Source organism: Chrysochloris asiatica, unplaced genomic scaffold (genome assembly GCF_000296735.1).
Source record: "Chrysochloris asiatica unplaced genomic scaffold, ChrAsi1.0 scaffold00008, whole genome shotgun sequence".
NCBI classification, from domain to species: Eukaryota; Metazoa; Chordata; class Mammalia; order Afrosoricida; family Chrysochloridae; genus Chrysochloris; species Chrysochloris asiatica.
The window spans coordinates 33,823,820-33,838,294 of NW_006408526.1; the positions used below are offsets into that span (position 1 = coordinate 33,823,820).

The 14,475-nt window shown below is 41.1% G+C and overlaps 1 protein-coding gene across 1 annotated transcript in view; it reads left to right on the top strand.

The window, feature by feature from the left end:
• Window positions 1-4,741: 4,741 nt before the first annotated feature.
• ARHGEF12 (Rho guanine nucleotide exchange factor (GEF) 12) overlaps window positions 4,742-14,475 on the top strand; it is a 190,371-nt gene continuing 180,637 nt past the window's right edge. The window contains exon 1 of the mRNA XM_006833994.1: window positions 4,742-5,098. Within this exon, the coding sequence (XP_006834057.1) occupies window positions 5,067-5,098 (32 nt within the window). The 5' untranslated portion in view covers window positions 4,742-5,066. The remainder of the gene's footprint in view (window positions 5,099-14,475) is intronic.

The window sequence follows — 14,475 nt, forward strand, 5'->3', positions numbered from 1 at the left end:
GTTACAGAGCTTTGCTGGGCATTGAAATAATCTGGCAGATAATTTCTTTACTTCTGTTTTTCTGTGATCAAATGAATGAACAAACCATTACCATCAATTCCGACTCACAGTGACATTCTAGAACAGAGTAGAACTGCCTCATGGTGTTTCCAAGGCTGTAATTGTTATAGAAGCCGACTGCACATCTTTCTCCCTTGGAGCAGAGCCGCTGGTGGGTTCAAACCACTGATCTGTTTGTTAGCAGCTGAGTGCTTAACCACTGCACCACCAGGGCTCCTTTTTCTATGATCAGTGTCACTAAAATGCTGGTGAATGTCCTTCCAACAAGGCTGTAGTAAAGTAGGATGCTGAGGAATGCCAATTTTTAGCAAAAGTCATCTTGGCACATGAACTTTAAAAAAAAAAAAAAAAAGCTTGTTCTTGAATTCTGACATAGTGCAACCTGCCCCCTACAATTCAGACAAATGAATGGGCTTAATCTGGTACCAGTTCTTTTCTCCTTACTCCTTAAAAGTGAACGGCTTGCAGATCTTGCCATTTGGGGACATTCTCTTGGGAATGAAAGTAGATTTTTTGTTTTTGAATGATGATAAACCTGAATAATTGGTAAGGGGAAGGGAATTCCTTATTTCAGCTTTAGTTGACGTTGTAGCTAATAACTATGGAGAAACCTCTCGAGAGAAAAATGTGATATCAAGGTGATTCAGCAGTTGATAAGTTTTTATATCACAGGTAAATGAAGGCTAATTAACCTGTGGTATGGTTGGACATAAAGAAGTCATTTACATTTAGATTACTATGTAATTACTAACACTGCCCAAGAAGGATTTATATATAGCATTTGTACGAACTTTTATAAAAATAAACAACTTTATATTAATCTAGTGTCTGCCTTAATATTTTTTAGCAATTTTGATAAGTTAAAAAAACAACAAAAAAGGCTCTTGGCCTGTGGAAACATTGCCTTATATTCATAGATCAGTGAAATACTTCGTGTCTGCTTTGTATCACCAACCATTCCTTCTATTTTTTGAGATCCGCAACCTACATCAAGCAGTTTGCCAAAAGAGACCAAAAAACAAACAAACCAAGCCATTGCTGTCAAGTAAATTTTGACTCAGAGTGTCCCTATGGGATATACTAGAGCTGCCCCATAGGATTCCTAAGGTGGTAAATCTTAATGGAAGCAGATTACCACACCTTTCTCCCATGGGGTTTGAACTGCCAACCTTTGAGTTACCAGCTGGGTGCTTAGCCACTGTGCCATCAAGCTTCATTTGCCAAAAGAGAGAAACACTTAAATTTCTTTGTTCTGTCTCCTGGGTCTTTCTTTAGAGCGGTACTTACATTGCCTGTTGTTATGTGCCGTGGAGTCGGTTCCGACTCATAGTGACACTACACACAGGGTTTCCAAGGCTGTAAATCTTTATGGGAGCAGACTGCCTCATCTTTCTACCGCGGAACTGCTGGTAGTTTCAAACTGCTGACCTTGTGGCTCGCAGCCTGATTGGTAACCACTACACTACCAGAGCTCCTTACTTAAATTGCCTAGAACTGTGTTAAACTTATAGTGTCCTTAGCTGCCATTGTTACCCCTCCCCCCCAACTCACGATGACATCACACATAGTGGAGCGGAAACACTGCTTGGTCCTGTGCCCTCCCTGTGACTGATTGAGGATTGGATCCTTGTGATCCATAGGGTCTTCATTGGCATAGACTGGAAGTAGATCACCAAGGTTTTCTTTCTAGTCTGTCTTAGTCTGGAAGTTCCACTGAAGCCTGTTCAGCATCCTAACATCACGGAAACCTCCAATGTCAGATGACGGTGGCTGCAGTGGCTGCACTCGTGGCACACTGGCTGCGAATCAAACGTGGGTTTCTTCCATGGAGCCACCACTGCCCTCTTGACACATAGTAGGTACTCAGTAAATATTTCGAAATAGTAGATGAGGAGAGAAGAATGTGATTTAGATTTAAGTCCCATTCAGAAGCAAGTTTATAAATTGGGTCACCAATGTTACTTTTCTACCTAAAGGTGTGTTCTACTTACATAGACTTGACTCTTCTGAAGGCATTGTATAGAAAAACCTTTAGGACATTCTAGAGCTACAGGCAGCTCTAAAGAGGCTCTCAGAGGACTTATTTAAATCATCAAAGCTTTGTGGGTGAATATAGAGATTTTCATCATTAAAAAAATAGTTTTGGAATGAATAATCACTGGTTTAATTAAATCTTTTGCTTACCATCTTTTGAAGCTTTCCCACAGCAAAAATGCCTTCTTTGCTCACAGTTAGAACCTTGGGTCTGTTTAAGTTTGGAAAGATCTTGAAAGCAGCCTGCCAAGAGGTTTTGTATGCAAGGAAGAGAAGGTGAATTAGGAAACTTTCCCAGTTTGTTTAATTCCTGAAGCTCAAGTACTGAGGCATTTTTGAAGGGAAGAGAGGAACTCATTTTTAAAATGCATGATTTGATGAGTCATTTGATTCAGTTAATTTGATACTTATATTGTACAATTATTAGACTGGGGATAAGATATTTAGTATACTTAAGAAAGATTTATTACATTTTGGACTAAAGTTTGCATTTAGGTCATTATATGTAGAAGGATGGAATTCAATCCAGTTCTATGTACAAAATACGCAACTTTTAAGTGTGCAGGATAGGATTGTCATGCTAGGCTCCACCAGCAGGTGGCAATGTGCCATGACCTGATCATTAGGAAAGTGACTTGGAACCTTAATCTGCTTCTATTCTTTCCAAAAATAAACATTACAAAATTAGCTGGCTGTGCCCTGAACTTAAAAATTCAAGCAATAACGAGTCGTCCCTGGACTCTGTTTATCTTTTTCTTTTTTTCCTTCCCTGGTCTAACGTCATTCTTAGCTCATGCATCTATTCAGGGATAATGATCCTTGCATGAACTGTTGTGGAATGACTTTTGGAAACAGTATTATACTGTTAAGAGGTAATTGTTTCCTCTCTCCACATCTACTGGTATTAGTTTTGATTTGTCACTTGATTTCCACAAAATGGCTGAAGTCACCCACCAATCCTATTTTTCAGACCAAAAGTCTGAAAACAGTTGGATAAAAGGGATAACCACTTTGGAAGTTAGAACCAGGATTAACTTTATGTATGTATGCTGCATTAAATTGCCACAGTACTGAATTAGTCCGTCAAAATTAAACGGATACCTAAACCTACCTCTGTATGTGTGTGTGTGGGGGGGTGGTGGTGGTGGAAACTCTTCAGAGAGAAATGTAATGTTATTTTCTGGATAAATACGCTGCATTTTCCTCCATCTTTCCACAGCAAATTTGCTAAATCGTCATGGAAAACACCATGCTTTCAGTTTGGCAAATAATATATTTGATTTTGCCAAGGCAGAAACAGGCGAAAAGCAATTATTTATACCAAGATATCTGACTTCAAGGAGACTCCAATCCCCAAATCCTCTATTTTCTCAAACCCTAACCCCCCCTAGCTATACTTCCTAACCCCCTGGCCCCCCACGCCTGGCATCTTGGGCTTTTATGAGTGGTCGTGCTCATCCCAGGGCCAGGTCAGCAGGTGCTGTAGGGGAGCGCCCAACGCTAAAACCTCCTTTTCCTGGGGTGAGCTTCAAAAAACGTGGGATGTGGTCCGGGCACCTGGACTTAAATTCACATCTATCCGCCAAAAGCATTGTATATGTGTTTCTAGAAAATAAAGCAAACCAGTCCATTCTATTGAATATAAATTTCTAGGACAAAGTGGGGGGAAGCTGCCAAAGACAGTCCTATGGACTGCTCAGGATTGGGGTAGTCCTCTTTAGTGCTCTCTGGTTAAAACTGAGTTAGTGCACACTAGGGCTTCAGCCTGAAACAAGCCTGAGGGATCACGGTGGTTTGGCGGGTGGGACTCCGGGTGGCCGGTGAATAAGCCATGATGTTTCCCACCGTCCCCCGCTCCGTAGAACTACTTTTTCATTCTTCCAAGCTAGCCTCCGGCGGAGGAGTCGCGCGTAGGGGGGAAATTGCAATACGGTGAAGGAGCTTGGCGGAAGGATCCCGAGTGAGGCGGTTTCCCCAAGTCCGCGGGGAGGAAGCCAAAAAAGTCGGCGGGGGAGGGGACTGAGCTCGCTCGCGCTGGACTGGGCTGGGGCCGGGAAGGCAGAACCGGAACCGGAACCCGTGCGCGCGCCTGCAATTTGTCGCGCGGCCCCCACCTTCAGCCAGCGTGCTCCCCGCCCTCTGCGCGCGCTCCCGCGAGAGCCCCCTGGAGCCGGCTTGCGGGCCCGGAGCGGAGAGTCTTCGGTGCCTCCTCCCACGGGCGTCCTGGACTGGAGCTTCCAGGCCGGGCCGGACGGGAACCTCCCGCCCCTCGCGGGAACCACCGCCTACCGGAGCGTCGGGGAGGAGTCGCCTCCGCCACTGCCGACTGCGGAAGAGTCCGGGCCCAAAGGGATGGGGAGCAGCCCGCGGCGCTGAGAGACTGAAGTCCCTGTCAACTCTCGCTGCGGGACCCTCTCTTTGCCGGCACCCTCGGCTCGTCCCAACGCCTGCATACCGGCGGGGGTGGTGAAAACGACGAAAGTGCTCCTTCGCCCAGGGGACATGGAGCCGCGCGAGCCTGGCGCGGGACGGCCCGAGACGCTGCTGACATTGCAGCCGGGAGCCGCCGGCAGCCGCAGATAGATCGGAGACGCGAGGGCCCCGGGCCTGCCCCTGCCGGGCGACCCCGGAGGAGGAGCCGACCCTCGTCCCGGGTCTGGTCCCTTCCCACGGCTCGCGGATTTCTCCCTGTGACGAAGTTTCCCCTGGTGCCTCCTGGAGGATTGATCACCAGCTCTGGAACGCGTCTCTGAGGCTCTGACTTTCTGGGCTTGTTTTGAAGAGAACTTGTTTGGTCTCCTCCCTTCTTGACCCTTTCCGTTCGGATGTTCTGGATGACTGAATGGAGTTTTGAGTTGGACTTGTGTGTCCCTTACGGAGTTGGGCCTGATCCCGGAGCACAGGGGGTGGGGTGGAGGTGTTCCTGTAAAATGCAAGTTGGATAAAAGGAGGACCTCTCGCCACGGGCCCCAATGAGTGGCACACAGCCTACTATCACCGACAGGTTGGTATGACGCTCCTCGGCGCGGCCAGTCCCCGCGGGCGACGCAGCGATGGCCCGATACCTCTGACCAGCCAAGTTGACAGGCATCGGAGAAGGGTTGTTTCCAATAGTCCGGCTGCTGCCACTTTGTCGGCGGGTAGCCTTGGGAAATGTTCGGGTTTTTCTGGAAAGAAACTCTCATTCCCTCTCCTGAGTCTTGGGGGAAGAGTAGGTAAAACCATGATTGTGGTTTTCTGCTTGGAAGGGAAGATTAGTATTCTGTGAATACATCTTGGAACCCTAACAAGGTCGTTTGGGGTGAAGGTCAATGCCTGAAAGTCGGCTGTGTGTTGGTGCTTCATCAGTGTGACTTCTGTCCCCTTGTCCTCTAGACATGGTGATGTTTTAGGACTTTCTAGCTGTGAACTTAACTTTGAGCCCGCTGGATGGGGATTTATGAATGTGATCTATTCTGTGGATTGACCTGCGCAGTATTCAGTTATCTCATCATTTTCCAAAATGCTAAAATTATCAGTCAATCACAGAGTCTTGTTGGAGGCAATATTAAGGAGCTGGGAGGAGGGGAAGTGGGGAGAAAAAAAAAAAACATAAGACTTGGTGTTAATGACTGCATTTTAATATTTCATTTTACTCCAAACCCTTGCTTTTAAGGGATCTAAATCCTAAGTGAATTTTGCAGCACAAACGTGGCAGGTGGGTTTGTCAGTGACAGTACCTAGGAAGGTGTATGGTTGTGTTTGGCAAATTGAGCTAGACCAGAAACAGATTAAAGTGGCATTCACATACTTGTAAGTTCTCTTATAATAGGTTAAGAGAGATGTCAGTATATTTATTCGTTTGCCTCCTTTTACTTCTCAATTTAATTGTGACGTTATATCCTGGACCCAACTCTTTTTTTTTAAGTCACCCTTCTAATATTCCTTTACACAGGCAAAAAAAAAAAAAAAAAAATCTATCTATCTATCAAATAACTGAATTAGAGGGTCAGGTTTTTAAAAACTCTTTGATGAGAAGTGCAACCATAGAACTTCTGCATAAAGTGTCTGAATGTCCTAATTGGAGCGTTTCAACCAATTGTGAGACTAATTTGTTGACTTTAAAAGGGCCAAATTCCATTATCATACCATAACAGCCTCTCCAGAAACAGAAGAACTTCCTTTTCCTGTTGATGCTTTCCAGTGTCATGTGAATGTTCACCTCAAAGATTCCATTAAATATTTAAACTATTTATATTGATTCTTTGGTTGCCTATTTTCTAAATTGAGATTTCATTTTCAACTGTATAATTTTAATTCTTCTGAGAGCACACCCAATATGACTAGTGGCAAAGTTTATTTCGCTTTCTTTGAAAATTGGTCTCCCCAGTTCTTTTTCCTTTCAGGGTGTTTTGTAACTGAGAAATCTCTTCTGGTAATTGCTTTCTTGGTTCATTAAATTCGTACCCTGTCTGTTGAGGCTAGGGATAAAAAGTCTGCTAAGGCACTAATGTGTTGGTAGTTTACAACGGTCAAACTCAAAACTCATACCATTGAATCAGTGCTGACTCATAGAGACCCTATACAGGGTTTCTGACACTGCAAACCTTTCAGGAGGAGACAACAGCCTCATCTTTCTCCTGTAGAGCTACTGATGGTTTTGAACCACAGGCCTTGTATTAAGCAGCCCAGCGCTTATCCAACAGTGTTACCGGAATCCGGAATCCTTTCTGTAATGCTTCCTGTTGTGTGCTATTGAGTCCATTCTGATTTAGCAAGCCTGTATAGGGTTTCCAAGAGTGGCTGGTGAGTTTGAACTGACTTTTTGGTTACCAGTGGATGCTTATCATACAATACAGCTCCACACCAGGGCTGTTTTATGATGCTTTTGTTGTTAAGGGCAGTGAGTTAGTTCTGATTCATAGTGACCCTGTAGGGTTTTCAAGGAATGTCTGGTAGGTTTGAGCCACCAACATTGGAGTTAGTAGTCCATTGCTTATCCTTCAGCGCCACACCAGGATTCCTTTGTGATGCTTTGTTGTTGTTAAGTGCCATCAAGTTGATTCCCACTCATAGCATCCCTTTACAGAGTTTCTGAATGCAGCTGGTGAGTTTGAACCACTGGCCTTGTGGTTCCCATTCCAATGCTGGTCCTACAGTGCTATACCAGGACTCCTTTGTGATGTTGTTGAGTGCCTTTGAGTTGGTTTTGACTCATAATGACCCTGTATAGATCCTGTATAGGATTTTAATGGAGCAGCTGGTGGGTTTGTCCCGGTAAACCACCAACCTTATGGTTCACCATCTAGTGCTTATCCTACAGTACCACACCGCAAAGTCTTTTGAACCGCAAGGGGGGCGGTTCAAGCTCACCAGCTGCTTTTTGGAGACCTTATGATACAGGGTCATTATGGGTCGGAACTGACTTGACCGCACTTAACAACAACAACCCAGTGCCACACTAGGAGTTCACACCAGGATAGAGGTTTAATTTTGTAGAAGCAGAACTTAGTGTCACTAAAAAAAACCACCTCAAAACCTCCCAAGTAATGGATGACCTTTCTTTGGCCTTGCTTCCCAAGACTTTTCTTCCATATTTTCATTATCTTAGAAATGAAAATCTTGGGGATTTTTGCCGTTTTTATACCTTAGACATTTAATTAGCTTGCAGTTATTGAAAACCTGTTTGTAGCCTGGCACTGTGCTAGGCACAAAAGGTCAGTGTTCTAAGAAGAAGAGATGGACCTGCAGATTGTTTTGGGTGTTGATATCCTTGCCACGATTCAGGTATTGTTTGATTTTACATATTTGCAGGAATGGGTGGGGGGGGTGGACAAAACCCTCTTAAAACCAGCTTGATTTAATTAGCACTGCTGAGACTGTGTGGAGACCTATTTCTTGGACATTTATTACCCTTGGGGGGGGAAAAAAAAGCAAAATATATTCTTATGTGCCAGCTACCTTTCTTTAAGCATATCTTATTCTGTAAATATCAAGTATCCGTTTGCTCTTTAGGAGAGTAGTTGAATAGGTGTTGGGATGAAATCTGGAAGTACTGGTTATTAGTATTCCTGAGCCAGAGGGGGACCTTACCAAAATTAGGAGTATAGAATAGTAACTTCCTCTCAGCCCTACCTTTCTCATTGTCTGCCTCTAGTGTATTGTAGGTATAGTTTGTGGATTCTAGAGCTATTGGTAAATTAACAGTGGCAGTGTGGTTTTTAAAAGATCCTTTCAAGTTTGAAGTACTGTATGTGGTATGGGTTTGTTTTGTAGAGTGTGCAGAACTCTACAGGCCAGCTGTGTGAGTTAGAGTTCTTTCATTGTGGTGCTTCTGACTACAGAGTCTGTCTGTCCTCCGCTGAAATCAGACTAGCTGGTTTGGGCGTTGTTCTGTTTTGCAGTTTGTGGCAGGCGACACATGGCTGAACAAGATAAGAAGGGTTTTATTCTTGTGGTAGGGACGTGCTGGGGCTGGGATGGAATTCAGCTATGTTTAGGCTCTGGTTGGTCACTTTGGATATTCAGAACTCCGTTATATCCTGTTATTTTTTTGGCAGTTAAATTAACACATTCGCTTACTCCCCTTTCCATTTCACCCTTTACTCCATTTGCCTTCATTTTTTTTTTTTTTTTTAGGGCATAGTCATAGATTTAAAACTCAAATTGTGTTCATGGTAGCTACTGTTTTTATGTAGTATATATGAACATTTTGAAAAAATCTAAGCCATTTAGGAATACTTGTCAGTTTTGTGTTTTATAACTTTTGTGAGACTTGGTGGCCATTAGTTTTCATCTTTCAGAATAAATGTTTGAAAAGTGGTAGAAATGTCTGGTTGATGCTTTTGGGTCTTGTACTGATATTGCTGCATTCAGCCCTAAAATACATCCTAATAGTTTCCAATTCTCCTTGTCTTTCTATCCCTAAGAATTTTGGGAACCTATAGCACACATGGGCTTGTCGTCATGGATTGGAATTAACTGATGGCAACTGGTAGATAAGCACTGGACTGTGAACCACAAGGTCCACAGTTCAAGCTCACCAGCTGTTCTGCGGGAGGAAGATGAGACTTTCTCCTCCCTCATAGAATCAAAAGCCTCGGAAACCCTACAACAACAATTAGTACTGGTACAGCAATTGGGGTTTCTTTTGGGAGACAGAGTGGAAAGAATGCTTTACATGAATTCAATAAATTATTTCAGAAGAGATTCTGTAACAATAATTTTTAGGCACAATACAGGTAGAATTTTGTTTATAAGGGTCCTCCTTGAAATACAAGTAAAATAGACCTTTGCCTCTTCTAGGGCTTATGGATTTTGTAGATAAACAAAAGGTTTTTGCAATTGTACTTTCTTAGTACTGAATTCAGCTTTGACTTTGCTTAAGCAGACTTTCAGTGTGAGCATGGAAGTCTGTGACTTTGTATGCATGTTGTTCGGTGTCACTGAGTTGGTTTTAACTCAGAGTGACCCTGTGCACAACACAACAAAACACTGCCTGATCCTGCAACATCCTCACAGTTGTTTTATTTCAGCCCTTTGTTTCAGCCACTGTGTAAGTAAATCTGTGGGGGGGTCTTCCTCTTTTTCTACTGAACCTCTACCAAGTATGGTATCCTTCAGGAACCAGTCGTTCTTAATAACATTTCCAAAGGGTTATGTGTGTTGTGTTATGTGCTGTTGAATTGACTCTGACCCATCATACAACAGAACGAAACACTGCCTGGTCCTTCTCCATCATAAAAATTGCTGCTCCATTTGAACCCATTACTGCTGCTACTGTGCCAGGCCATCTTGTTGAGGGTCTCTCTGGTTTTTTTCTGACCCTCCATTTTACCAAGCATGATGTCCTTCTCCAGGGACTGGTCCCACCTGATAATATGTCTCAAGTATGAGAGACAAAATCATCTTGGCTTCTAAGGAACATTCTGGTTGTACTTCTTCCACACAGATTTGTTTGTTCTTCTAGTAGTCCATGGTACCTTAATATTCTTCTCTAATACCATAACTCAATTGCATCAGTTCTTCTATAGTCCTCCTTATTCATTGTCCAACTTTCACATCTTTACTCCTGAACACTTTAAAGAGGTCTTGTGCAACAGATTTGTCTAATGCAATATGTTGTTCGAATTACTTGGCTGCCGCTTCCATGTGTAGTGATGGTGGATTCAAGCAAAATGAAATCTTTGACAACTTCAATCTTTGCTCCATTTATCATATTGTTATCTACTGGTCCAGTAGTTAAGTATTTTTGTTGTCTTCACTTTGAGATACAATCTGTACCAAAAACTGGTATTTGATCTTCATCAATTAAGTATTTTAAGTCATCTTAAATATCCAAAGTGAGACAAAGTCTCACCATCCGTATTTCTAAGGAGCATTCTTCTGGCTGTGCTTCTTCCAAGACAAATTTGTTCACTCATCTGGCAGCCCATGGTATATTCAGTATTCTTGGCCACAACCATATTTCAAATGCATTAATTCTTTGTTCTTCTTTTTTTCTTATCCAGCTTTCACATGTGTAAGAGGCAGTTGAAAATAATCATGGCTTGGGTCAGGTGCACCTTAGTCTTTGAGATTACATCACTTAGTAATTAACAATTTCATTCATGATACTTTTTCTGCACATATTGCGGCATGCTTTTGATACAAAACAAACAAAACCAAAAATTAAAAACTATTTTCAAAGTTAAATGAGTCATAGCAAGATGGAATTATTTGTAACATTTACTTATAAATAAAATCAGTCAATTGATAAATATGAAATTGGGAATAAGGTCAGTCTTATTTTTATCTTTTAGTTACTCAGTATAAAGTTATGATTCATTGTTATGCAAAAGTACATTCATTTGTACAGTTTTTATTTGTACAGTTTTGTGTGAGTGAATATGTACAGTGCAAAATAATTTTTAAAAAAAGTTAGAGTTATGTTATGTTCCTGATTATATGCCATTATAAGATGGTCAGATTTATTCCATAAGATGATAAGACAAGATTTATTTGAAATCATTACACAAATAGATTACAGTGGTAATATGTTATCATGTTGTTGTTGTTAAGCGCTGTCCAGTCAGTTCCCACTTACAGTAACCCTTTAAACATATAGGGTTTCCGAGGCTGTAAATCTTTGCGGAGCAGAGCACAAAGACTTCTCTTTTCTCTGTGGAGCAACTGCTGGGTTCAACCCACTGACCTTGTGGTTAGCAGTCCAGGGTTTATCCTACAGAGCTCCTTCTTATCATATTAGTAGTCTGCAATTGTTAAAATGTATTGATTTACACTTTTTTTTTTTTAAAGCTAAATTTGAGTTTCAATATAAAAATGAGAATTGAGGCATACATTTATGAAACCCAGGAAGCATTTATGTGGAGCATTGAGATTCCAGGGAAAAGTTTGGAAGTTTTTGAATACATAGATACCTAGCTGCTTCTTCAAATTGCCTAGAAGTGACTATAAATTGCCTACCAAATGATAGGTGGCACAGAATAAGCAGGATCTTTGAATGGCTCTCTAGGATTAACTGGGGAGACTTTTATATCATGATTGTAGACAAAGTTATTAGAAATATTTCTTAGTACATAGTTGCTCATCTAGAAATTGACCATGCCACATTTTTAGGAATGGGAAGCTTAATTTCATTCTGTCTCATCTGTTAAAACTTAGTTTTGATGATGTTTTAAAGGTTTATTTGAAAAACTGATCCTTCCTCTTTTGTTGTTGTTAAGTGCCATCATGCCAGTTCTGACTCATAGTGACTCTGTACAGGGTTTCTAAGGAGCAGCTGGTGGGTTTGAACACCAACCTTATAGTCAGCAACAGTCCATTTCTTATCCTGTAGCACCACACCAGGGTTCCCCTTTCTCATTCGTTGTTGTTAAGGGCCATTGACTCAGTTCTGGTTCATAGCAACCCCGTATAGGGTTTCCGAAGCTTTTAATCTTTGCAGGAGCAGAAAGCCTCATCTTTCTTCTGAGGAGCAGCAGCTGGTGGGCTCTAGCAGAAATCTTCAAAATATTGTCTTTGAACCGAAACTTTAAAATCAGCAAAATTAGAAATATTTGTTTCCTTTGAAATAAAATGTTGTTGGTTTAACTCATAAAGACTCCATGTGACAGAGCTCCATAGGAATTCCTGGTGGTGCAGCAGGTTAAGTGTTAGGTTGCTAACCAGATCAGCTGTTAGAACACCAGCTGCTCCCAGGGAAAAGGATGAGTTGGTCTGCTTCTGTAAAGATTTACAGCCTTGAAAATCCTATAGAGCAGTTCTACTCTGTCCTATAGAGTCACTGTGAATCAACATTGGGATAGAGTTTTCCAGTCTGATGTGGCACTGTGCGTTAATGTACTGGACTGCAAAGTCTGTTTGAACCACAAGGTTGACGGTTCAGGCTCACCAGCTGCTCCTTAGAAACCCTATATAGGGTCACTATGGGTTGGAACAGACTTGACAGCATGTAACAACAACAACAGTATTTACAGGAGTAGATCACCAGGTAGGTCTTTCGTCTCTCTTAATTGCTAGGTGGGTTAACAGCAAAGAACTTAACAATGGGGCCACCAGAGCACCTTTTTGAGTAAATAGCCTCATGTATGTAATCATCCTCTATGGTTGTGTAATTCTGTGATTTTTACAGTATTTTCCATTCAGGCAGGGCCAGATCATGTTTCCATCGTTTACACACTTAAGAAACGGAGGCTCATGGAGTTTAAGTCAAGATATGAAACTGGAAATGACAGACTCAGGATTTTCACCTACGTCTTCTGGTGCTGAAGTGCTCCACTTTTTTTCACTTTATCTTACTGTCTTTTTCTACATACTAGTTTTCTGTTACACTTTTCTTAAGTAACTTTCCAAATTGACCAAGTCAGACTTGGATGTTTTCTTACAGGATACTTTCTAGTACCTTATCCATTCTAATTTTAAATCTCTCTAGGGGATAAAGCTTTCGTCACTTCCTCTGGAGACTGAACAACAATCTGATAGCGCCTGTTGTCAGGAAGTTTTTCCTGATCTTTGCTCAAACTTTTGTTTTATGTTGTTCTGTTATGTGTGTATACTTGTGGTACCAAGCTAAGTATTGCTTTTCTTCCATTTTATATGACTCAGTGGTTTAGACAGTTATCCTGAACCTTATTTTTTGTTTACCCAAATTGAATGATTTTTATTGATGCTTAATCTAAATTCAACCTGTCCTTCTATTTTATTACATTTTCTCAGTTGCCTTCCTCGTACAAAATGCGATCCATCCTCTCACTAGTTGCTCTCTTAGTGCAAAGTATGATTTTGAGATTCTCCAGATCATTTTACTTATTTTAGGTAGTTGTTGGAATGGATATGGGCAATAACACAATCAAATAAAACAATATATAAACATGTGCAGACAGCATGATTAGCAAATTGACTAATTAAGCAATTACTCATGTTATAAAGGTCTTCTTTACAAAATAACTCTTCAACTAAGTGACAAATGAGTTTGTTGTTCTTAAGTAGTTGCCATTCCAACTCATGGCAACCCAGTGTGTGCAGATCCAGGCTGACCTTTCAGAAGCAGCTCAGCAGGCTTATCTTCTAAGGCACTTCTGGGTGGATTAGAACTCCCTATATTTTGAGTCCTGATGTGTCACTGTAGGATAAGCACTGGACTGCAAGATCGGCAGTTTAAAATCACCAGTAGCTCCTCGGAAATGACTCAACGGCACTTAATAACAACAACAACAACAATATCTTTTGGTTAACAGTCAAACTCTTAACTGTTTATGCCATACAGAAGTGCTAAGTGTTAGGAGTCATTGCTGATTGAAAATCTATCAGAATTGAAGACGAAACATCTCTGAACTTGCAAATAAGTGAAGAGATGTGATTGTAGCTTTAACATACAATATTTATTGCAGTATGGTTAAGATACGTCTTGAAGTTGCCACCCTTTTTGTTTTTTGGCAGTAACTTTTCACTCTAGTACTTAAATTGTATGTTACTTTTTACTATTTTTTGTTTGTTAAATTTTGCCTTATTTTTGGTTTCCAGCTATTTCTGCATAATTGTGAAAATAAATATATTGAAAGTTCTGAAAATTTATTTATTCCAGTAAAAAACACTATTGTTAAAATTGAAATAAGATTTTACTTTCTTGATACTTTACATACAAGAAATGTGACTGATGACAAAAGACATTATCAGAAAGTCAATATTTAAATTACTATAAAATATACAAGATTATAGAATTCTTGAGTATTTCATCATTGATACTATTTTTATTGATACTATTTTTATTATTAAATCTGCTACAAACGACCTCCTTAAAGTGCTAAAGAGCAAAGATACCAGTTTGAGGACTAAGGTTCACTTGACCTAACTGTTTTTTTCCATTGCCTCATAAGCATGTGAAAGTTGGACAATGAATAA